Genomic DNA, 26,714 nt, shown 5'->3' on the forward strand with positions numbered 1-26,714 from the left:
CAGCAACAAAACGATGTTCCCAGATGCTTCTCCGGGCTGGTCTGAGCTGCAGTCCTCTCAAGTTAACTTGCGTGTGGTAAGTATTGTTGCAATAACTTCAGTGCTGCAAACCTCTTGTCTTTCTCTTTCGTCCTCCTTCAAAAGAAAAAAAAAATTATTCTAAAAGTAACAAATTCTGGAGCCAGTAAAATCTTACCACGGGTAATAACACAAGGCAGAATTGAATAATAGGTATTAATCATTTGCTTCGGTGAATTTGTGTTAAAACCCACATGTCTGCAACATGTAATTGTCTTTTAAATTAAATTAGACACAGTGGTGATTCATTAGAGCCTGTGTATATCATGACAGTTTCTTTAAAATGAAGGTACATTTTTTAAGAGGAAAAAATGTTCTTAGACATGAAAGAAGAAATTATCGTATCATCATTAAGACTGGTGTGTTTAAGCAGAATATTCTAAAATTCCTTCTAGAAACTTGTTTAGTTTGTAGCTGGTTTCAAGATTTGCTGTTGGAATTACTTTTGCTAGTGTGGGGCAGGGGGACACGACGTCTGCTTCAGTCATTTTGAGGTTTATTATTATTTTATTGTCTGAAGTTAATTCTAAATGTCTCTGTTTTTATATAACAAAAACAATTTTTTGAGATCATCACAATCTGGCCACTTGTCGCCTGTCCTGATTTGTATCGTTGTTATTATGGGCAGTATTACCAAGGCAGATCTCAGTATTTTCACTGTTAAGGGAATGATTAGCTTTTCTCACTAGTATGATTTAAAGAAAGGAGAACAAAGAAGGTTTTTTTCTCCCTCTTACTTCCAGGTCCCTAAGGCAAACACATTTCTTAAAGATGGTGGATAAAAGGCATGTGCAGTTTGGGAGGTGGTATTTCTGACATCTAGATAGATGTATAGTCTAGAGATTTTGAAATTGTGTGTATGGGACATAACAGTTTCTGTATTCATACATTTGTTCATTCATTTATTTTTTTTAAACACTCATTATTGAACCTTTACTCTGCTCCAGGCACTGTGTTGTTAGGATAAAAAGATGAGTGGCTAGGACCCATTGTGCTCAGACTCCAGTAGAGGTGAGGGACCCGAAAACAACTGACCTTAAAATATAACCAGGACCAGACAGGCATCTTGAGAGGCCTTAAACACACTGAAAATGTGTGGTGTGCTACATGCACACCCCTCCATATGTAAAGAAGTCTGATGTAATTGTGATGATTTCCCTCAAAGTTTTCACTATTTCATTTCATTTTATTGCCCCAACTTTATTGGTGCCTTAAGGATGTGCTTAGTTTACCTCTTGCAAAGCAATCAACCCTAAGAACAACCCCAATGCACTTGAATGCATTAGCAAAATGCAGAGGAATCCAGAAGGACTGAGCAAGCACCATTGGTTAGCCATCAGTTTTATTGAGAAATTAGCACTTAACACTACTTTCAAACTCATTTGGGTGTTATGGGGATGGGCGGGGGAGAGGGGGGATGAAAACGGAGATAAATGTATGTGCTTTTAATGGCTGCCCCTCTTAGCGCATAGATCATGCTCTGGAAAAATACATCTAGAGGCTTTGGGGAGAAAAAAATGTTGTATAATTAAATGTTTGTATAGGCTGCTGCTTTTTTCCTGAATTAAATTTGTCAGCATTTAAGTGTTTCATGGCCACCAGGTAATTGTATTTTCACTGAAGTTTTGAGATCCGTTTATACTGACTAGAGCACTCACAAATGGTTTTGTTATCTTCTTAGAAAGTATTGGATGGGACTGGCTCAAGTTACAGATTACAGACACCACCCAAATTCACCATTCTGTAACTTCTGACCTTTGATTTTATGGCTAAGGACCAGCACTATCTTAACCCTCTTTACTTCCATCACCAGTACAAGTTGTTGGCATTGGGTGGGATGGGGGGCTCTTCCACCCCATCCCTCGCAAATAGTACAAAATCTAAAATTATTTAACAAAGTTGACTGTTTACCAAAAAAGTTTTCGAAAAAAATCAACTAAGTCCCTTCAAGATGTTTGTGCTGAAGTGGATGCAGCTATTAGCTGTCTTTTACCAGGTAAGTGATCTTCAGCCCCATGATTCAAAGGACAGATGATTCCAATTCAAAACTGAGTTGCAGCAAGATTTAAAATACAGTCCTGTACGTCATAGGTCTTCTAGTTCTTTTAGCCAAGATATTAAATCTGAGACAATTGCAGGATTGCTATACTGCTATGACCAGATACTAGATATGCCAGGCATGGGTAGAGCCAAGCTCTCTGCAAGTCCAGGAGCTGGTGATACCCTCTTCTCTTTTTGGGATTCCCCCCTGCTGAGCTCCTATTGGAGACAAAGGGTTCTAAGAAAGATGTGAAGAGAGAAACAGAATGAAGGCAAGATATGAGTCTGGGGAGATAAATAATTGCCTAAGTGAGGAATATGATTTTAGTTGAGAGTTTTCATAGTTGCATATGTATTGAGACTTCAAAGGTAACTCCAAGATTCATTCACTCAACCAATAATATTTCAACCTTTAATTCTGCAAACAGAAATAAACTGTGGGATGAGCTGGAAGAACTCAAATTAAACTCTTTCTTGGAAAGTCTCTTTCTGCTCCTTTACACCAACTCAAGAGTCATGGTAGAGGTCTTAACTAATTAGACAATAATTCTGAGCTAGAGCACAATGATTGGATCCCACTTCTGAAAGAGATAAATGCTTGCTCCCCAGTTATAACAGAAAGGGAAGCAGCCTTCTCTTCACTGTAGGATAAATGGTTTTATTGCCACATTTGGTATGTTCATTAAAATGTGTTCCTGCACACAAAAAATTTTTTGTTAGATTAAATGGAAGGATATAATCACAGATGTCAATAGTGGTTAACTTTGTATGCTGGATTTAATAGAAATTTTTTTCTTTTGACACTTTTGTGATTTTTAGACATGTCTTCATTGATCATATTAGTTGAGCTAAGTTTTTAAAATTATACACGTTTGGGGTGAAAATTAAGTGGGAGGGGAAATTTGAAATTAGAGGGGAAATGTGTGTTTTATTTTTGTGTAAAAGACTTAAGCTCCACGGGCTTCCCTGGTGGCACAGTGTTTAGGAGTCCCACTGCCAACGTAGGGGACACAGGTTCGAGCCCTGGTCTGGGAAGATCCCACATGCCGCGGAGTGGCTGAGCCGGTGTGCTGCAACTACTGAAGCCCGCGCGCCTAGAGCCCGAGCTCCGCAACATGAGAAGCCACTGCAATGAGAAGTCCATGCGCCACAACAAAGAGTGGCCCCCACTTGCCACAACTAGAGAAAGCCCACGCGCAGCAACAAAGACCCAACGCAGCCAAAAATAAATTAATAAATAAATAAATAAATTTATTAAAAAGAAGAAAAAAGGCTTAAGCTCCACTACTTCAATACTCAAATCATCATTTTGGATAGACTTCCTTTAATAATTATAATAATTTAATTCTCAACCCTCCCTGAACCTTGGAATCACCTGGGAAGCATTAAAAATATCAGTTCCAAGGCCAGACCAATGGGCCAGAATCAGAATGGAGCCAAGTGGTTGGTATTTTTAACAGGTCAACTCATTACATAATCTAAGGTTGATCAGGAAGTTACATTACTTAGAATTAGACTCCACGGGCATTTTACTGCTTTCTTCTATTGTCAGAATGGGTGGGTTTTGGTAACATCTGATATAAAAGTTTTCCAGCTCTAGGGCATAGAACTTGGGACTTTGATCAGTCATACAGTCAGATATGATTCACTGGTTCGTGCACAAGATGTACTGCTTAACAGAACACCATCAGCTTGTTTTAAATGGGTATTTAAATACCGGGGTTACTCTGTGTCAGCCAAGTCTCCTTTCTAAGCGTCCCCACTGGTCACTTGCTAAAGCAGTTTTAGAATGGGTTTCTGAGAAAAACACAGACTTTTCTGCAGCCATGCCTTTGGCTTATCTCCGTGTTGAATTAGGATGGCCATTAGCTCACCTCCATGCTACACTAGGATGGCCTTTTATTCAGGTACATGTCCTGGTTGCATCTTTTAATTTTTATAACAATGCATTTGCCTTATACACCTTTCCTTCTGTGTACCTGTTGCTATGTATAATAAGCAACCCTAGTTGGGAATCTGAACTCAGGTTCTTGCCAGAGGCTTCTAATTAAGCCTCACTTCTGCCCAAATCTTATCAAGCCCCAGCTGGTGAAAATACTATTCACGGAAGTTTATGAAAGAATATGCATCCATGTGTTTCACTGAACAATCTAAAAAATCTGATTTTTAATCTTGAATCATCCCATATTATCAGAGGGGTAAATACTTAGATGGGATCATTTTAGCTTCTCGGTGATTGCTTTCAGTGATTCTACCCTAGCATTGTGCTATATTAGGGTATAGGTTTGGGAAAGTCATTGTTCTGTTTATTTTAGAGATACTGATAAAGGCTTTAGCCACTGCATGTCACAAATAATCTCCTTTTTGAGGAGCTTGATGAGAAATTTCTCTAGGTCTCAATCTGTTTTCATTTTATGGACATGATCAATCTCCTAAATGTTTATGCTCCCTCTTTGCTTTGCCTGGTAGTGATCTCAGAGGGACAGCAGTCAGCCCTCCCTCCGGAAGAGAGATCTTAGTCCCCTGCGAGGAATTGAACCTGGGTAGCCTGGACGGAAACCAGGAATCCTAACTGCTAGACCACCAGGGGCTAGAGGCTAGAAGCAAGGTGGCCCTAGCTCTTTCCCCTGTTTGAAAGCAAGAATGTTTCAAGGAGGCAAAAACTGTAAAAAACAGGTACAAAGTTTATTATTAGAGACACAGCGTAACATGTGGCAGAGCACACAGAGAAACAGTTTACTTATTTAAGTCAGAAGCAAGGCAGAAATACATACCCAGAGAGAAAGGGTATGGGTATCCTCTCTAACGAGGAGGAGCGCAGTAAGTCAGAAGCTACAGAAATACACACCCAGAGAGCAGTGCAGGCGTCCTGAACGAGGAGCGTAGTGAAGAGGTGATTTAACTCCCTTCTATAGGACAGTCCTTCCAGGTCTTTGTTTACATCTGGCCAATTATCTTGCTTCTTTGTTCACACCTGACTGGTCCTAGGATGCTCCCCAGCATGCGTGTGCAAATTTTTGTTAAGATGGATCCCACTGCAGAGCCCTGTGGGTGCATGTCCACACTTTTTATTGGGTGGTGCCACCTACCTTTTTGACCCCCAAGGAGCCTTCCTGCGCATGTGCAGAAAGGGAAGTTTTCCTGACCTCAGGAGTGGTCATCTTATCTCTTTGCTTCAGCAGAGCTCAGCTTCTGCCACTAGCTTTGTCCTTAGAGTGTCTGGGGGAGAACAAAGCTTCAATTTTACTCCACGTGACAGACACCAGCTGTCCAGCCCAGGGGCCCATCTATCTCCTACCTCAGTAGGAATCTCAGAGTCTAATTTGCAGCCCATGTTGAACACTGTACAGGAACCTTAGAGCAAGCACCAAATTTACTCCAGGTTTTATTTTCCCTGATTTCTTCATTTTTGTATCTTGTTATGTATGTAAGCTTGTAAACTGCTCAAATCTTTTTAAAAAACAGGACAAGAGTATGAATCAGAATTTCTCAGCCTTGATACTATTGGGCCAAATAGTTCCTTGTTGGTGGGAATGGGGGGCAGGGGGGAGGAGGAGGGAGCGGAGGCATCCTTGGCCTCTACCTACTACGTGCCAATAGCAGTTGTCCCCCCACCCCGAGTTGTGACAACCAAAATGTCACCAGGCATTACCAAATGTCCCCTGTGGGCAAAATCACCCCTGATTGAAACTCACTGGTTTAAATGAATAAATAATCTGATATTGAACATGTAGGGGAGGAAACGTTTTCCTCCACCCTCTTAGGATCCCTGGCTGGGTCTGAAAATTAAACTAAGACAGTTTGACAGGAGAAATGCATACAAATTTTATTAAATTTTTACATATGTACATGGGGACTTTTGTAAGAGAATTGAAGACCCAAAGAAGTGACCAGAGGGGAAACTTTCATACTTTTAGACAAAGAAACAGTAAACTTGTGAAGAATTGACAAGACAAGGGGGTTTGCTCTAGGGGTACTAAATGGTGAAAAAGTAACAAGGTTTGTTTACTCTTTTTTTTTTTTAAAGATTTATTTATTATTTATTTATTTATCTCTGGCTGCGTCGGGTCTTAGTTTCGGCAAGCGGGAACTTCATTGAGGCACGCAGGATCTTTCGTTGTGGTATGTGGGCTTCTTTCTAGTTGTGGCGTGCAGGTTCCAGGGCGTGTGGGCCCCGTAGTTGTGGCGCGCAGGCTTAGTTGCCCCACGGCATGTGGGATCCTAGTTCCCTAACCAGGGATGGAACCCGCGTCCCCTACATTGTAAGGCAGATTCTTTACCACTGGACCACCAGGGAAGTCCCAAGGTTTGTTTATTCTTGACCCTAAATTCCATCTCTGGTGATAAGGTGTCTGCCTCCCTTCTGGTACAGGGAGGTTACCTTTCACATGAAACACTTATCTCCTGCTTTCAGGGAAGACAGGTGAAGGGAGAGACCTTCCTGCTTTTGCCATTTTCTCAAACTCCTTCAGCTTAAGATATTCAATATGCCAAGATGCCACATTTTAGGGTAGCTGGTCCTGAACCCCATCAAGCACTTAGTAGTTTCTAGGCTATGTGAAGGCCACTGTCTTTGGGAAAAACCAAGATCATTGAAGCCCAGTGACCACCCTCAGAAAAGCCAAAAAAAAAGGGAAAGAAAACTTAAGTTCTCAGAATGCACATAATTACAGATATCTCATATCCGAAGTTACTATAACTCCCTGTAGCTTTCTTAATGACTGTGGAAAGGAGGAAGTGAAGAGAAGTTACTATAACTTCCTGTAGCTTTCTTAATGACTGTGGGAAGGAGGAAGTGAAGATACTATCATTGTCATTTACAGAAAAGGCACGGAGATAGCCAAGTATTGATGCTATGGTTAGAGCCCAGTATCCTGACCCAAGTCCAGTGGGCTCTTCACCACACCACCAAAGGGTTAAGCAAGTTCAAAGGAGGGAGAGAGGCAAAGCCAACTTGGAGGATTTGGAATGGCTTCAGGGAGGAGGTGGCATTTGAGATGAGATGTTGACAGGTCGATGGGGAAAGTGGAGGCAAGAATTCACAGCAGGAACAGCACAGATGGAAAGTTTGCAGAGCAGTGAGGAATCTGACTGGATATGGGAAGGACATGGTCAGGGAAGGACTGGGAAAACAGGGTCGGTCAAGTTGTGAAGAGCTTCTGAGGGCAGGCTTACAGGGTGCGGGTGTGCAAAGGCAGTCTTTCCCTAGAATCGTGTGTGCCCGACACCCCTTAACAAATTATAAGATCAAAGTAGAGAAGAAGCTTAATGAATTAGGTCCCCAGAGAGATTAGTGATGGTAGAATGACAGTGGGAGCACATGTATCATGTGCTCCTTATCCCCTACCCTCTCCCCAAATTGCACACTTTGGTGAGCCAAGTCCCCTTCACTTTCTTGATGAAAGGAGGGTTATTGGACTCTCCTGGTGTCCGAAAAGTTCCCAGTCTTGCACTATCAAAAATACAAGAGGGCTCCTCATTTAAGCATTATCAGGCATGAGCACCATTTTAACCATAAGGGAAAATGGTTTTGAGTGGCATTTTTTTAAATAAAAGTAATTTAGTTTCCATTAGAAAATGCCATACCTTCAATTATGCATAATCTTTTAAAATTTCCTTATAACTGAGAGTTTTCATTGTTTTGATGAAAATTTCAGAAATGACATAATCGGTGGTACATTAGGCAGAATCCTATTGGCATACAGACAATACCGAACTCTGTATGAGATCCAGATAATTGGCTCCAGGTGCAGACTCAGACCCAGGGACTAAAAAGGCAGGCCTGCTGTGGAGTGTCTGGGTGCTGGAGAAGATCAAGAAAGGGGATTCCTTGATAGGTGCAGGATCTGAATGTTTCTGGGGGACAAGGCTGCAGGGGGATGGAAGCCAGATACAGATGAGTGACTAATCTTCTTTCTTTACTCCCAGTCTATAGAAAAGAAGGGACCATTTCCTCAGCTGTGGGCTACATGGGGGCTTTCCTAGGTTGGGCAGGAAGCCCTCCTCCCACCCCCCAGTGGGTGACCAGAGGCTTTTTGTTTATAGAAATGATTTAGTTTAAATTAGGAAATGCCATACCTTCAACTCTACGAAATCATCTTTTAATTTCCTGATAACTGAAAGTTTGTATTGTTTTGGCTAAAATTTCAGAAATGACATTGTAGGGGAAGAAAAATAATTTTCCCTCTACTCTTCTATGTCCTCGGCCCCTGTAACAGAAGATAAAGAAGAGAAAAGCAGAAGTTTATTAACACGTGTATCTCATATACATGGGAGATATCCAGGGAAAACTGTTAACTCTCAGAGGTGTCTTAGAATTCAGGCTTAGGGACTTCCCTGGTGGTCCAGTGGGTAGGACTCCAAGCTCCCAATGCAGGGGGCCCAGGTTAGATCCCTGGCTGGGGAACTAGATCCCATATGCCGCAACGAAGACCAGGTGCAGCCAAAATAAATAAATAAATAAGAATTCAGGCTTAAATACCATCTTCAGCTAAAGGCAAAAGAGAGAAGGTGGGGATAAGCCATTTATGGGGAGGTGGCTGGGTAAACAAGGGTAAGGTTTGTTATGCAGAAAATAACTCCACTGAAGGGTTTCTTGTGATTTACAGTCATCCTTCTTTTCTTGGTAGGAGAGGGAGACACCCTTACAAATGGACGTTTCCTTTATAAGTATAAATTAGTCACCTTAAAGGGTGACTTCTACTCTGTTTTCCAGTCTTCTCCTGTGTCTGCTGTTTCTTAAAATAATCAGCTCAAAATAACCGTTATCCTAACGAGGCATATTTGCGGATGGCATTTTCTGGTTTACAACATAACTGGTCTAGTGTGACGCAGAGGCTGCAGAATTCTGCTTGAGACACACAGGAGCTGGAGGGATGGAGTGGGTCATTCCCTGCTCCAGATGCAGACTCAGACCTGGGAGTAGAAGACAGGCCTGCTGCGGCATGTAGATGCTGCAGAAGCTCAAAATGATCAAAAGCAGGCCTTTCTCAGTTGACTTTATTTTACTTTCTTGTCCCAGAAGTGGGTTGCATATAACCCATGGAATTATCTGGTAGGAAGCTGAAAGCCAGAAGGAGGTGGACAGAGAAGAAAGGAGGGGATGGAAATCGAGGGAATGAAGAGCCCTGGGAAGCCCAAGTGAGTGATAGGCAGTGGTCTCGCCCGATGCCATCAGGATAGCTCAGACTGGCTGAGAGAAATAGAGCCCAAGCAGGACCCGGGCTAGTCAATGAAACTCCTTCCACAAGACAGAAGACTTGGTAGAATGGAAGAGCTCTGACTTTGGCTTTAGCTCGTCTGGCTTTGAACCAGCCTGAGTTGCTTAACTTCTCCTGGTATCAGATTTCAAAATAGAAGGCAAGATTGTTATAAGGCTAGAATCCAACAGCCTTAAGATTGCCAAACATGGAAACTGGCAATAGCAACTGCTCAAGAAATTTCAGTTTTCCTTCCTCTATCCATGAATAAACAATTGTGTTTTCCCAAAGGAAATGCTCTTAAAAGAATTTAGATAGAAATCAAATAAATCACTGCCGCCATTAGTGTGCTTTGGGACCCTATGGGGAAGGGGGTGGAGAGAAGGGCAACCTTGGAAAGCCCGCTGTTTTTGCTTCCTCCCCCTCTTCCCATTCCTGGAAACGCAGGGAGCAGTAACTGCCCCACATTGGTATTACCTCATACCAAAATCATTCCCCCAACGCTCCAGATAAAATACAGGATGCCCAGTTAAATTTGAATTTCAAATAAAGAATGAATAATTTTTCAGTATATCTCAAATAATGCTTGGGACATAATTATCCAAATTTAACTGAATATCCTGTGTTTTTTCCCTAAATGCAGCAACTCTATTTAATCATTTAACCATAATTTCTGTTTTTCTCAATTTTAAACCTAGGTGCCTGCTTCCCAGATTCTTTAGCAATCTATGAGTAAAAAAGATAGTGGAATTAGCAGGTATTGGCTAGGATGTGGAGCAACTGGAACTCTCATACATTACTGATGGGAGTGTAAATTGGTACCACCACTCTGGAATACTGTTTGGCACTATCTATGAACCCTAGGACCCAGCAATTCCACTCCTAGATATAGACACAACAGAGATACATACATAGTTCACCTAAAGTTATGTACAAGAACGTACATAATGTATGTACTGTACTATTGATAATAGTCCAGACTGGAGATAATACAATGGTAGCACAGATAAATAAATTGTGGTATATCTATACAATGGAATATTATACAGCAATGAGAATGAATGAACACATTCATTCTTGCGGCACACAACATGGTTGAATCTCACAATCATAATTTTGAGCAAAAGACGCCAGGAATAGAAGAATAAATAATGTATATAATTCAATAAATATGTCTCAAACACAGGCAAAATGATTCTCTGGTGTTAGAAGACAGGGTAGAGGTTGCCTCTGGGTGGAGGGTTAGACGCCTTTTGAGAGTAAGGAGGGCTTCTGGGGTTCTGTAAGTTTCTAGTTCTTGAATCAGGTTGTGGTTACAAGAATTGTTCACTTGGTGAAAATTCATCAATCATGTTTACAATTTCTATATTGTATATATAGTTCATTTCAATTAAAAGTTTATTTAAAGAAGAAAAGAACAATAGAACTGGGGAGATTAAACTGTCAACAGAGGAACAATAAGTAGAAGGAAGAGAGAAGAGGCAAGTTTGGGGGCAGTGGGGTACCCGGCAGGACTTGCCACACAGAAGAGGCATTTCAGACAGGACGTGAACAAATCTTTGGGGGCACGGGGTTCCTGTCCTGATCCCTGAGTTCCAGCACTTGCACTTTGAACATTTTTTGAACTCAAAAGCGTTGTGTAAGGTTTCATTCCTCACCAGGACAGTTCGTCGGGCCTACTGCAGACACGACATCTGTATCTGCTAGGAAACTACACTAGATAGCCTTCAGAATCCCTCCCGATGCCCCTGTTTCATGATGTTGGAAATGTTCTCTAAATCACAGTTTCTCACCTCAGCCCAGTTCACATTTGGTGATGGAAAATTCTTTTCTTAAAAAAAAAAAAAAACCCTGTGCTTTTCAGGATGTTTAGAAATATCCTTGGCCTCTACCCACTAGGTAGTCCTCACCCCCAGTTGTAACAACCCAAAATGTCTCCAGACATTGCCAAATGTCCCCTGGGAGTTGAAGTAATCTCTGGTTGAGAACCAGTTCTCTACACATGTATTGTGAACCCTTGGGCAAGCTTTTATTGACTGGTTTCAAGATATTAAAAATACATACACACGTACATACGTACGTACGGACATAAAAAGAAAGCGGTTAGTCACAAGCTGTCTAGCTTCCGGTAGTCCCAAAAATTTGCATGAGAAGGGACATTCTAGGAGAAGGCTTACCTTTTATTCCTGAACAAGGCTTGCTCATTTCTGCTGGCCAAGATTTATAGTCCCTGATTGGTAGAGTTCAATGGAAAGAAGAATAAAGGCTTTGGAGCTCCGTAGAACTGAGTTCAAATCCCAGCCCTGCCACTTTGTCACTCTGAACATGTGGCTATTTTCTGTTTCTTTCCCTTTCTTCTGTAGCCTTGTGGGAGAACTACCCACATCTTACAATTCCTAGGGGTGTAAAGGAGGTATGGGGTGGGAGGAGTATTGTGTTTCCCTCCAGAGCCAAGTACTACTCTCTTTCATTTAACTAACATTCATGAAGTACTTACCCTCTGCCAAGAATCACTCGAAGGACGTTTCAAATTTTAACTCATTTAATCCTCGTGACAACTTTGTAAGTTGGTTACTGTTAATATCCCATTTCACAGATGAGGAAACTGAGGCACAGAGAGGTGAAGTAACTCGCCCAAGGCCATGTAGCTAGTCACTGGGAGAGCTGGAGCCTAGGGCCAGAGTCCATGACCTAACCACTCGATCGTGCTCTCCACTTTCTCATCTTTTGGTTCCTGTAACATTTCCTGCGAGGTGCTCACCATATCTTTTCCCTGGAGAGACTAAGAAGAGGATGTGGGACCAACACTAAGTCTTTGAGACAAGCCTTATTTTCTCTTCTACAAAGAGGTTGGCCATGGCGATCATGATCTTTCCTTGGCCTTGGCACTTGACCACTTTGCCTCAGTTTTCTTGTCTGCATTAAAAAGGGTCTTATCATCCTTAATTCCCTGAGTGCTCTGGCCTGCAGTGAATATTAAATAGAGACCAATGTTAAGTAGAGATCAAACATGAAAAGCACAGCACTCTATACGTGTGTAAGCCATTGTGATATTGGCAACATATCACGTGCAGATTTTTTCCATCAACTTTCACTGGCACCTGTCTCCCATGTATATGGTGATTTGCAGATTTCAAAATGTCTTCACATATGTGATCTTATTTGAGCCTCCCCAATACTAGCAGTGACTACAATTCAAGCCTTCTGATTCCTAAGGCATTGATCGTCCTATCATCACAGTGTCGTTAGCCTCGGGGTGCTGGGCTCCCAGGCGCTTTTCCATACCATTAAATCAGGCATAGACCCTGCTACTTGGCAACATTTAGTTTAAAACAGACACAGTGGTGCATATGTCAGGTCATTGACACACAGGAAACACGGTGTTTCATAGACATAGTCTGATCACATTAATACGACAACTCAAAGAAGAAAGTCACATTATACTCGTTTTAAAGATGTTAAAACTGAGGCTCAGAGAAGTTAGTTTATTTGTCCAAGGACACACAGAGGGTGGAAAATGTCTGCTGCAGGTGTGGGAAGGAGACCTTGAGGTACAGCCGTGCAGTTCTATCCCTACACTCCGACCCTGCTTCCTGTTCCCAAAAGCTAATGTCTTTACTGTTCTTCATGCATTCCACCCTCTTTCTTTCCCCTGTGCATTTCCTCACATTATTTCCCCTGCCTAGAATGTCTACTATCTATGCCTAGACAAGAATCCCATGCCCTCCAATCAGCCTTCTCCAACTTCACCAAAACGAATGATAATTCTACTTCTGTTACTTTGGAAAAAAAAACAAAAAACACAAAACTTGTTCCCAGATCGCATGTTTGGACTTCTCCAGCTCAGGGCCCTGAGTCAGATGCTTCTCTTACACCTCCCACGGGGTCAAAGAGGTTCACAGAACGGACTTGTTTTGATTGAAATTAAATACCACCACTTCCTCTGTGAATTATACTTGTCCATCCGGTGCTTTGCAAGTGTCTCTGCAGTTTTAGGTCTTTAATTTCACTACTAGAGATTCCCACCTCATGAGTTCTCTTCTTAGTTTCTCCTCCTTATTCAAAGTTCTGATACCCCCCCTCTGCTTTTGTAACTATACCCAATACCAAAATGAAGCCAGGCTTGCTGGATAAAAAGACTTCGAATGAATTATCCTTTTCTCTTCTTGTCCCCTTTTGATTTGGTTCTCAGAGGAATCATTAGTCTGGGAAAGGAGTCAAACAAATATGATTTAGAGTTAAAGCAGTCAGATTAGGCAATAATACAGCTGGTCCCCTTCACCACTCTTACTTTTTATTAACCCCTCTCCCTTAAGAAGCACTTGGGTACTTATTAAACATACAGATTCCTCAATCCCTTTCCAGACCTATTAGATTAAATCCAAATTTCTAGGGATGTATCATTCTTAAAAACCCCCTCAAGTGATTCTTACACTAAAGTTTAAAACAATAAAAGGAAAATTGGTCAGTTATAAGCAAGTTTTGTATTGTATTTAAATAAGTCATATCACAAATGTTAGCTAACAATATGACAGCGGTTTCCTAAGACAGAATATCTATAAACAAACCAGTTGACAATAACTGCTATGGAGAATAGTTTAATTCATAAAGACTCCGTTATAATGAGAAATACAAAACACGTCTATACAAAAACTGAAAAGTTTGTGTCTTACCCCAGCACAAATTTACATTCAACCTATTAGACGAGGGAATACTATCCATTCTGATGACTTCTAACCACCACCTCTCTGCTAATTCATTCTTTCAACAATATTCTACTGCATATCTGCTGTGTGTCAGGCACTGCTGTAAGACTGCCTGGTCAGCCCTTTATTACTTTAGCTTGTCAGTTAATAGTCCGTACCACCACATAGCAATATATTTTCCTGCATTATCAGCAAAGGCATTGTTGCCCTCTCAGTTAGTCAGAAAGGAGAAAGACCTTCTAATTCTAGTTAAATATTTATATTTATTAAATGTTTGCAGTTTCAAACATGATTCTTGGTGTGATTTGACCATAATTATATAGCCTTCTCAATCTGGGTGTTTTTCTCTTTGTGTCATAAAGCAAGTTCTTGATAATAAATATTTGAGGCACCTTTCTAAGGCAGTTCAAAGTGCTCTGGCATTTGTTATTCCACGAACTTCCACTTCATGGGGAGTTGGCTGTTGGTGGGAATCAACTGATAACAGTCAGGGATCTCAGAGTAGACAAATGAGTCAGGAAGAAATGCAGAGCAAGGTGAAGAGCTTAGAAGGCTGATTAGGAAGGACTGAGGAAGAGTGATATGGCATATACACAGTGGTCTCCAGAACTGGCTGTATCAGAATCACCTCTTAAAATTTTTACACACCCAGGGTCCACCCCAGGCTGCTGAATCAGAATCAAGTATCTGTATTTTTAACCAAGCACTAGGGATTGGGAAGCCTTGTGGTAGAACCTTTGACTGGGGCCTTTCCTGACAACATAGCGGAGGAATATTGAAGGAGCAAAAGCAGAGAGATAATAGGGCTGGGGGGATGCCCTGTAACTAGTCAAGGGAAGTGTTGAAAGTGACCAGGGACCAGGACTATGGAGCACAGCATTACGGTTAGATTCGAAATAAGAAAGGAGAAATTTTTTTTTTTTTTTTTTTTTTTTTTTTTATTCACACACACACACACTGTATTTTATTTTTACAAGACATAAATAGACTGACACCAAGCATTGTACATGGATGACCACAACAAAAGCAACAATGATTGCAATTACCAAACATGAAACACACTCATACTATGTCATAATATTGACATTCAGTCCAGTAATCCTCCACTGTAACAGCTAAGAAAGGAGAAATTTTTAACATTAGTCATTAGTGAAATCATTTTAGTGAATCATTTTAGTGAAGTCATTAGTGAAATCATTTTAGTGAAGACATTTTCCCTCTTGAGAGTTCTGACGGGGTAGCAGCTCACAAGACTGAACTTGATTGCTGGATGAAATATGAGAAGTATAGGCACCACTTTGTTTGAGGGACACTTACTTCCTACTGGTTTTGCAACCACTGGGTTTTTCTGTGGGACTTGAAGCCTCTTTTTTCAGAGATACCCTCACAAAGGGAAATTAATCTTTTTCCAAGTAAACTTTAGCTATCAGGACACCACTAATAATTAAGCAGTTAATGCTGACATTAGCTAGAAGCATCTGTTTTAATAATAATTTTATGCAGAAGTAAAGAACTTTATCTCACAGAGTTCTCTTACAGAGCAACTAAGACAATGTCTTAGTTACAAAGCTAATGGAATAGCTTTGTAAAAATTGATTATAATTACTATTAAATAGAAACACTTCAAATGCAAAATAGACATTGTTCAGGATGGTTGTCTTGAAAATTGCTGATGAAAAGAGAGATTGGTGAAAGGAGAAAAAGGAAAAAAACAAAACAACACACACAACCAGACAACCTGAGAATGGAATCCTCATCCCCTCTCCTTTATGTTGTTTTTCTTTCCTTTATGTTTTTAATTCTCAAATATTGGCAATAGTCTGGAAATGTTATGCTAAGTTAGCTGAATGTGAATGACCCGAGGCCGGAGGGGTGCAATGAAATGTCTTCTGAATTGGTATCTGCGTTATATCCAATACAGTTAGGTGTTGAATACTGTTTTGGTTTTGTTTTCACAGGCAGTACCTTCTTGAACTTAGTCTTAAAAATGAATCCAGTTGTTTTGCAGCCAACATATGGCGCAGGAGGTGTGACAGTTAGTGACTGGCAAACCGGCGTGTTTGACTGCTGTGATGACATGGGGATTTGTAAATGCACATCGTTGTTGCTTTCTCCTGGGCTACAGTCGTGCAGTTGCTGACATCACAAAAGTTGTTTGCTTATCCTCTCAAGGGATCCACGTTTTATTCTAGAACTCAGAGGTCACAAGGTGGAACCACTGCGCAGATTTTGCCACAGGATGTGTTTTGTTTGCCCTGTATATAATGACCCCTCTTGCTGTGTTAATTTTCAAATAGTAGGAACCATACAAAAATCAGAACCCACATAAAAATCTAACTTTCCAATCTAGATTTCCAGCTTCTCTTAAAAATTTGGAAAATCTGAAAAGAGGATCCCTCATTCTCAACTGGCAGAAGTCAGTTGCTACCAAGTATTAGCTAAACCCATTCAAAGGGACCATCACTCTACAGTTTGCCATATTTATGTCCACCATCCACTATTGGCTATTTCGTGGGTTTTTTCCAACTATTTTACTCATTCATTTTTACTTGCCTGGGCTTGAGTTTGTGATTCTTGTCCAGATCAATCACCTCTTTTTATATTTTTCACCTCTTTAGTATCCCTGTGTTCTTGATGTGTTTCTCCAGTCTTCTCTCTACCTCTTCCTTTCCCTACAGTGGTGAGTCTGTGTTTCTGGTTTTCAGTATTCTTGTAACTCTTGTGGCTGTTCCATTTCAGGAAGCTTTCAGGTTTTTAGCTTTCCTGACGTTTAATTCCTTCACACTACCCAACACACTTTTGTGTAAGACAATTTCCTTGTTTCAGAGTCTATTGCCGAAAGAGTTGCAGACATTCTCTGTGTGGCTGGTCTTTCCACTGTCTTGAAAAACAGCCTCTTTTTTTTGTATATGATGGAAGTTCCAAGTTCAGTGCAGATAGCCTTTTGCTTAACGCCATCAATCAAAAAACAAGACCTTTCTTATCTCATGTAGGGTACAGCCATATCAAAACTCTACCCTAGAACTTTTCAAAATAGACTTGTACTCAGCATGTTTGTGAACAGTTTCCTGTTTGTTGCTATTTTCTTAGGCCCTTTTTTGTCTTATACAGACTCTTTAAAGTGAAATTTCAGTATGCTTTTTAAGCTTTTGATGCCAATACCCCTTAACTTTTACTTGCTTCAATCCTCATAACAATAATAGGCCTCTATTCTTTGCCAGAACAACCATCTAGAATCTGTTTCCTACTGCTTTTCTCATTTTTCCAATTATTTCTTCACTCAATGTTTTCTGACCCTAAACACCCTCCCACAGTTTTCAGAGGGTTTCTCAGACCTCCTGACGCCACAAACTTCCTATTCAAGGATGATCCAAATGTAAACAAGGGTAGGGAAGAAATAATTTGGACGTGCTCAGATCGGCAAGGCAGGAGATTTTGCAATTAAATCTGACCTGGCATATGACAAGTCAGTTTTCCCCACCTCCAGGATTGTAGGGTCCAGAAGCAAGACATAAAGAGCCAGGGGACCCCAGTGTTTTCTCTGAATGTCCATTAAGGCCATTTCCTGAGTGAGCATCTTTTTGAAAGCGGTGTGATTAAGTCAAACTCACGATGACCCTGACTGATTCCTCTGTGTGATTTCACCCTGCCCTCAGGCCTCTGTGGGACTTTCTTTCCCCTGTGCCTTTCGTGTCAGATTGCCTCTGACATGAACGAATGCTGCCTGTGTGGAGCAAGTGTCGCCATGAGGACCATGTATCGGACCCGATACGGCATCTCGGTGAGTCACCCATGTCCACTGTGAAATAGTAACCCAGACAGGACAGCCCGAGGGTCTTCCTTCAGTCTGACTGGATGTCCATGATTGCCTTCCCCACCATCATGACTTGACCCTAGTCTTTTCTCCACTACCAACCTAAATTTTTTAAGTGATTTACAGAGACCATGTGGCTATCTATCCTTTGGAATATATTCATAATAAAATCTTTTATTGATCCAATAGATATGTCTCTGAAAAAGTTGCTGGCGGTGAGCAGGTGAGGGATGGAGGTCAGCACAGAGTCCTTAATCTCTCCTGGCTTTACTCAGAGTCAGACAGAGGACCCTGCAGGGTGGGTGACAGTTGCTTAGAAAGCCTTGGGTAAAAAAAGGGTGTGTGATAGCTCCCCTCAGAGCTGGCACATTGGTGAGACAGTTACCTCACTGGTAACTCATAAACCAGTGTTCATTCATTCAAAAGGGATTATTGAGCGTCTGGAACGTAGTTAGGTCGTAAGCTGAAGTTCACTCATTCAACAGGGATTTATTGAGTACATAGAACATGCAAAGTACTATTACAGGTGTTAAAGACACATCAGTGAATAAAGGAAATCAAAATCGCTGTCTTCATGGAGCTTACATTCTTTTTTTTTTTTTGAGATTTTTATTTAACATAATTTCAGACTTGCAAAAATGGTACAAAGACTTCCTGAATATGCTTCACCCAGATTCCCCAAATATTAAAAATTTGCCACATTTGCTTTATTTTTTCTCTTTCCTCTATCTATCTATGTATCTATTCTATTTTTTTCTGAATCATTTGAGAGCAAGTTCTAAACGTGATACCCTATTATCTCTATTTCAGTGTGTATTTCTGAAAAACAAGGACATTCTCTTACATTACCACAGTGCAATTATCAAAACCAGGAATTTAACATTGATACAGTACTATTAGGTAATCTATGGATATTATTTAAGCTTCACCAATTATCCCAATAATTTTCTTTAGATGAAAAGAAAATCAATCTAGAAGCAAACATTGTATTCAGTTGTCATGCCTCTTTAGTCTTCTACAATATGGAAGAGTTTCTCAGTCTTTGTCTTTTTTTTTTTTTTTTTAATGAATACAGATCAGTTATTTTGTAGACTATCCCTCAGTTTGGCTCGTCAAATGTTTCCTTATGATTAGATTTAGGTTACACACTTTTGGCAGAAACTCCACAGAAGCGATGTTATGTTTGCTTTGCATCACATCAGGAAGCACGTGACATCAATTTATCTCATTATGCGTGATGTTAACTTTGATTCCTTGGTTAAGATAGCATCTGTCAAGATTCTCCACCACAAAGTTGCTATTTTCCCCTTTATAATGGATAAGGACTTTTTAGAGAGATGTAAATACCCTGTTCCTCATCAAACCTTCACCCATCGGAGATTCTTGCCCGCATCCATTACTACTATGATGGTTATCAATGGTAGAGCTCAGACACTAATGGAAGAAGATAGCTGCAATATAACTAAGTAAGAGTATAATCTATAGGATGGCGATAAGTGCAACAGAGAAAAATAAAGCAAGGAAGAGGAATAGCGTGTTGAAAGGTTCTAATTTTGAATAGAGTTATCAGGAAAGACCTCAGTAAGAAAGTAAAGACCTACAAGGATGAGAGGATGGCTCATCTGGCGAAAGTCCAGGCAGAGGAAATAGCTAGAGCCAAGGTCCTGAAGTAGAGCTTACCTGGAATGTTCCAGACACAGCAAGCAGCCAGAGAGGCAGAAATAGTTTGGGGAGGGGGTGGGGGGAGGGAGACGGGAGCGTGGAGAGATAATACAAGAAGATGACATCAGAGCATTAGCAAGAGTTAGACATTCTAGGGCCTTGCAGACCATTATAAGAACTTTAGCTTTTATTCTAAGTGAGCTGGAAAGCCATTAAAATTCTTTTAAACAAAGAAGTGACAGGACGGATTTGTGTTCCTGAAAACTTAGCCTCTGCCCCGCTCATTGTGACCGAGAACAAGTTACTCATCTTACTAAGCTTTGGCTCCCTCACTGATGAAATGGTAAGAATGATACCTCCCCCCAAGGTGGCATAGTAAGAGTCACATGAGATCATGCATGGAAAGGACTTAGCACAGGGCCTGGCAGGTAACTGTTATTATCTTTGTTCTTAGCTCAGCTGTCTTCTCCGGGCAGGCTGCATTCCTCCTGTGGGCTTGCTCAGCTGCCTGTCTCTCAGCACTCCCTGCAGCTCTCATTTACGCCACTCATTTATGCCAGCATAACTTAACACAGGGGTTCTTAACTTTGTGACTGTCCCATAAACTTCCCAAAACTGTACGCTAAGTGTTGGGTGTATGTAGCTGTGTACATGGGTGTGAGGGTGAGACTCTCAAAGTGGCCCGACCATAGTGGCGTAGAGGAAGGGGTGCTTAGCTGGATTCTGGAGATAAAGGTTCTGGGAACAGCTCAGAAAATAGCTAACTTCTGGACTCTCTGAGAAGTCATCTGTCAGCATCAATTTTCTCATCTGTCGTGAGAAAGTTGTGCAAGATGCTTTCTAAGGTCACTTCTAGGGTCTGGGATTCTATGCTATAATAAGTTTCCTTGGTATACATTAAATAAGTGTATTTATAGACAATGTATCTCTCTTCTTCCTCCTTAGAACAGACTTCAGAAATGGCTAGTAAATCCTAGGACTGATTTATATAATTTATATAAATAATAATATAATATATATTATATATTATATTATTATATAATAATATAATTTATATAATTCAGGTTCTTTGCTTTGTTTCCCCTTTGCATCTATGCAAACTTTTGCATCTATGCAAACTGCTCCAATACAGCCTCTCTGACCTGACCCTGGACACAGAGGCAGGACACAGTCAAGACAGCATCCCTTTGGCTAGGGCCACAACCTCTGCAGCAGAGGAGAAAGAAAAAAAACAACCACTGATTGAACGCCTAGGTGCTGGGATACTACCTTAACATATATGTGCTCATTTACTACTTACAAACTCTTTACGGTGCAGGGACTGTTATCTCCACTTTATAGACATGAAAACCAGGACTGAGAAAGGCTTAAGGTCACAGAACATGTAAATGCTGAAATTCGGGCTCAAGTTTATTCTGACTTGGAGTCAGGTCTGGTTTTTCCCACTTGACCATCTTGTCTTCCCAAATCCAAGTGTATTCAGCCATGTACCACAATCCATTCGTTTATTTGCTCAACGATTCTGCAAATAGTGCTCATAACGAGACTTCTTTTTTTAACGGCTTCCAAAAAAATGAAGCACCAGTCCCCTTTCCCAAACAGAATGATGAATGCAAAATCTTTGCTTCTGGCACCCATTTCCCAAGAAGCTGTTCTGGTCAAGGCGTTTATGTCCCTTATTAACTTCAGCATGGTATAAACCTGCAGTTCATTTCCTCTCATTTGAAAAAGGAATGTTTTTTTCTTTTTTATATTCTCTGTATCTGTATTATGAAACAGACTTAGAATTAGGGTGTGTTTTCTAAAGGTTTCCCTAGGTCTCTCAGCAAATAATAGTGGGACTTTTCCCCCCTAAAAACTTCCTGAGGTCAAAGACAGGCACAGACATGCTGGAACAGAAAAGTGGTTACATCCTTGTTGAATATTTTCTTCTTTGTAGCGTATAATATGTATTCAGCAAGTGTTGGTTTAACGAAGGTTTAAAAGATAAAAAGAATAAAAATAAACAATGAACTAAAGAATGAAAAAAACAAGTACTTTGAGGAAGGGTTAGAGGATTTGGATGCTTTATCAGGGAAAAAGAGAAGGCCAAGAGACTGAATTGTCTTCAAGCTGAATATCCATTCCTCCATCTGATGAAGGTCACAACATTAGAAGATTTCTAACATTGTTATCTAGTTGTCCACTCTTTGTCCCACATGCTTTCTCTGTTAGATGAAAATCAAAACCACTGTAGCAAAGAAAAAAGATTTTATGAAAAATAAATCACTTATAATCTCACCATTTAGGAGCTCCCAACCCTTATAAACTAAATCTACTATAGATCTCTCTCTCTCTTTCCTGCTCTCTCTCTCTGTTTCTCTCTGTCTCTGCTCACACTGTAAATTGGGAGTTGTATTAAATGCAACATTTTAAAGAATAAGTGCTCTCCAAAAATGGAGTTCAAAATTATTTCAATCAGTCAAGACACACAGTCATAGAATCTGGTTGTCAGACTAGAACCCTCAGATCACTCAGTGCCGACTACACAGAGCAGGAGTCCCTTCAAGGGCATCTCTACCCAAGGGTCATTAAGACCCAACTAGACCTACCATGGAGAGGGCCCTCAAAACTTTGCAAAGGGCTTCCCTGGTGGCGCAGTGGTTAAGAATCCGCCTGCCAATGCAGGGGATACGGGTTTGAGCCCTGGTCCAGGAAGATCCCACATGCTGCGGAGCAACTGAGCCCGTGCGCCACAACTACTGAGCCTGCGCTCTAGGGCCCGCGAGCCACAACTACTGAAGCCCGCGCTCCGCAGCAAGAGAAGCCACCGCAGTGAGAAACCCATGCACCGCAACGGAGAGTAGCCCCTGCTCGCCTCATCTAGAGAAAGCCCACGCACAGCAACAAAGACCCAACGCAGCCAAAAATAAATATAATAAATAAATAAATTTATTTAAAAAAAAACTTTGCAAAGCAGCCCATTCTATGAATGAATAGTGGCTTTTCCAGACACTATTCATTATCTTCTTTCTTCTTTTCCCCATAATTTATATATCCCTCCCTCACTATGGACTTCCTCCCTTGCAGAATAGCATGAGGGATGTCAATGGAAATGGCTAGAGGGATACAAGGTGAGGCCTCATCTGGCACTATACTCACAAGCAATTGGAAAAATTGGTGCATTACACAACTGGCTTTAAAGGGAACCATTCCACGTTAATAAAAATAATAAATAAACCAAAGTTTTCTTAAAAAGGAAAAAAAAGAGACAACAGATGATAGAGAACTGGGGCTATAATTGTAACCTGCAGATCATTTGAAATGGTATGTTATTATGAAAAGGGCACTGGCTTGAGAAGAGAAAGACCAATCACTGCTACCAATTTATGTGATCTTAGCAAGTCAGTTAACTTCACTTGGTCATCAGAAAAATAGGGATAACGTCACAGAATTCTCATGATAAACAAGTGACATAAAATGTATGTTTTAAAGAGGTATGAAAAGTTAAACAAATGCAAGGAATTGTATGACTGTATTTATAGGCTACATGTTGATCCGTTTGTTTGTTTTTTAACAGGGGTCTATTTGTAATGATTTCCTGTGGCTGGCATGTTTCCCTAATTGCACCCTTTGTCAACTCAAGCGAGATATTGAAAAAAGAAAAGCAATGAATGCTTTGTAAAAGATGCTTGGTAAGTTGGTGGGAATTCTTTGATTTGTGAGTATCAAAACAAATTCTCAAAGACATCTTTGATTTCTTTGGCACTCTGTCTCACAGATACATGAGATATCCCTTACCAAATGGGGGGTAAATGACTTTCAATGGCCAGCCTACACCAATCAGTTGGGAGTCAGCTTCCCAGAGCCTGGATAGGGAGGGCTAACCCTGATTGGATGGGAAAGAATTCTGTGATTTGTTAGGATGTCTGCCACAGGTGGAGTGGCCGTGTGATGTAACAAATAAACATACCACATCTCATCCATACCTATCTTAACTACATCATGATTTAAGGTAGTAGAGATACGTGTATGACAGAACATTCATTTCCCTAAGCCTAGATCACAGGTCCACTGCTGCCAACAGTAACCCATTGAGATGTTACACTAAGTGTGACTGGGTAACATATCTAGTTATATGTTCTTGTCAACTCCACAATATTGAAATAATAATTCATTCTCCAAAGTGGTAGAAAGCTATCTTAGTCTCTATAAATTAAGTGTGGACAATTCACCCAGTTATCCAAAATGCCCAAAGCTCCTGTTTAGGAAGAAGAGTACTGACTTTTTGGTGGCAGTATGGTCAAAGTTGGGCAGCTACTCATTTACCTGGTTTCCTAAGCTCTCCTGGTCACATTTTTAATCCTCTCAGTTCTTCATATTTTTCTCAGGCCAGAGGGCAAAGGCTTACTCAGTCCTGCCTTTCCATCACTTACTGCCAATCCCATTGAATTTGTTATCAAAGTTTTATTTTCACCTGGAAATAGCTATTGTCTACAAAGTCTTATCTCCCAAAAAGTCTTCAAAAGTGTTTGGTCAGGATGGTGCCTTCATGAGTATGACTGGTTGGCACTGGCACAGTCTGTCTCCCTCTTACTTATTTTGCCCACATGCAGCACCAAATGATGTCCTCTTCATGAACATCTTAGCTCATTTCATGTTGCATTTTAGTACCATTTTATTTTGTTATTATTATTTTTTATAAATTTATTTATTTTACTTATTTTTGGCCATGTTGGGTCTTCGCTGCTGCACGCGGGCTTTTCTCTAGTTGCGGTGAGGAGGGGCTACTCTTCGTTGTGGTGCGCGGGCTTCTCATTGCGGTGGCTTCTCTTGTTGCGGAGCACGGACTCTAGGCATGCGGGCTTCAGTGGTTGCGGCACGCGGACTCAGTAGTTGTGGCTCACGGGCTCTAGAGCACAGGCTTAGTTGCTCCATGGCATGTGGGATCTTCCCAGACCAGGGATCAAACCTGTGTCCCCTGAATGGGCAGGCGGATTCTCAACCACTGCACCACCAGGGAAGCCCCTAGTACCATTTTAGTATCCTAGTATTTGTCTTCTGATTGCTTTCTTCAATGTGCTTTACTCATTTACAAGCAGTCAAGATGGTGAGTTTTCTTATTCTTTTTCCTCCTTGTACCCTACCTCCTGAGAATTGGCTGTTGTTTCTCTTCCCTAGCATTGATGTTTCTTTAAAGCCCTTTGTTACCAATGTGGCTCAGAATTTTGCCGGAGTAGCCCTAGTCCCCTACTTAGAATGTGGCAGTTTACTGGTCTAGTCATCCAGTTAATGAAAAAAATTGTTTTGGGGTCTCTGCCTTTAGGAGTCTCTTACCTTAGCATGTTTGATGAGTCATTGCCATTTGATAAGAGAGGTTAGCTCTGGCAATCTACAGAGCATTCTGTTGGTTTACCCAACCACCTAGCAATGGTGTCTGATCCATAGTAGGCACTTAATAACTAATGTGGATGAATAAATAAATGCAACTTTCAAGCAAGGAAACATAATGAGGCTCCAACCTAGAAGACTCATCTAATCTTAAGTAGTGATTGTGACTCTTCCAAATAGGTTGTACTGAACCACGGGCCATTATTTGATATAGATTTTAAATATGCAGCAATTTGGCAGTAGGGTAGCAGTGGAATGAAAGTTTTGATACTTGGAACAAGATAATGTAAAGATAGAATTGATAAGTCCTAATTCATTCATCGATTTAGTCTTTCTTTCCTTTTCTTTTTCTGATTTCTACAGGTCAAATTCACATAGTAGTGAAAGAAAATGCTGGAATGAAATACTGCATCTATTCAGTGCTATCTCACCTCAAGTCTTAGAAATTAATTCAGCTAATCATATGGTTTCAAATGGCTTCAAAACATTTTTAATTTTTGGTTTATTTTGAAAGAAATATATTTCCACTGCTGTTCTCTAAGATGAATGCCATTAAAAAATGAATTTCCTCAACGATTCTTGTGTCTTCAAATACTGCTTCATGGAAAATTACAATATGCTTCTTTTAAAAATGAGCCCAAGCTTGTCAAAATGTCAAAGTTGAATGATGGGTTCGTAGAGATTCTTCATTCTACTTTTCTACCTTTACGTAAGTTTGAAAATGTCCAGAATAAGAAGTTTTTTTAAATTTTGTCAAGTAAAAGCCTTCTGTTATTTTGGATTTTCCGTGCACTGGGAGACTAGGTGTTACCCTGCACGGCCCTTCACCCCAGGAAAGTGTGGTTTCCTCCCTCAGGGAGCCTGAATGTCTTTTGGCACGTCTTCACAGCCCCATAAAGTAAATCTACTCCAGGAGTTAATTGCCTAGCAATGCAGAGTTTACTGTAGATTTTATACACAAAGGGAGGATTTCTGTCATAAGCCATGTAGCAAACCACCTAATTAACATTCCCATCACCCATCTCTGTCCTCCCCAAAGTCATCCCCTGCAGCAAGCCAGCCACAGGGGCTCCACATACCTTTATTTTTCCTTTTTTTTCTAGGTTAACTTGGCATTTTATTTCATTTTTTTAATTGAGATATAATTGACGTATAATATTGCACTCGTTTTAGGTGTACAATGTAATGATTTGATATATGTATATATTGCAAAATGACCACCACAATAATTCTAGTTCACATCCATCACTGCACAGTTACAAGATTTTTTCTTCTTGTGATGAGAACTTTTAAGATTTACTCTCTTGGCAACTTTCAAATATGCAAGACAGAAAACTTAAATGGCATTACAAGGTCACCAATGTATAGAGAATGGCAGTGCTGAGTCTAGAAAGCAGGTCCTATTTCATTGTTCATGACAGTACACAGAAGTGTTTTTTATTTATTTATTGTCTTATAAAAATTAACCCTAGGGTTTAGGATTCCAAGGATTGCTATTATAAATTTATAGAATACCCTGTCTGTTGCCTTCCTAGCAGTCTTCATTTTTCTATTTTTTGGTTTGTTTAACACCTGCATCGATGGTAACTGATAAGCATCATGAAAGCGGGGACAGATCATATTTGTTCTAATTTCCTTTTTACTCCCCCAGCACATGGAAGATATTGTGGTTAAGAGGTCAGTAGATGAATTTCAAAAGTATAAAAGGTGGCAAGAAGAGTAATCAGATAAGACATTTGTGCAAAATGAAACTATTTGGAGGTATTTTTTCTAGTCATTTTCCTTATGAAACTATGTGATGATATTGTCCATACCATTTTCTAAATTGCTTGTTTTGTTTTACGG

General features: G+C 40.5%; 1 protein-coding gene across 1 annotated transcript; it reads left to right on the forward strand.

Annotated features, from left to right (window-relative positions):
- On the forward strand, positions 1-25,442 carry LOC118896153 (placenta-specific gene 8 protein-like). The gene is made up of 5 exons (XM_036853990.1): positions 1-76; positions 15,982-16,110; positions 17,680-17,804; positions 23,059-23,173; positions 25,233-25,442. Exons 2-4 carry the CDS (start codon positions 16,011-16,013, stop codon positions 23,161-23,163), a joined length of 330 nt encoding a protein of 109 aa, XP_036709885.1. The 5' UTR covers positions 1-76; positions 15,982-16,010; the 3' UTR covers positions 23,164-23,173; positions 25,233-25,442.
- Positions 25,443-26,714: the final 1,272 nt, after the last annotated feature.

The sequence above is a fragment of the Balaenoptera musculus genome, chromosome 5 (genome assembly GCF_009873245.2).
Source record: "Balaenoptera musculus isolate JJ_BM4_2016_0621 chromosome 5, mBalMus1.pri.v3, whole genome shotgun sequence".
In the NCBI taxonomy this organism is placed as follows: domain Eukaryota; kingdom Metazoa; phylum Chordata; class Mammalia; order Artiodactyla; family Balaenopteridae; genus Balaenoptera; species Balaenoptera musculus.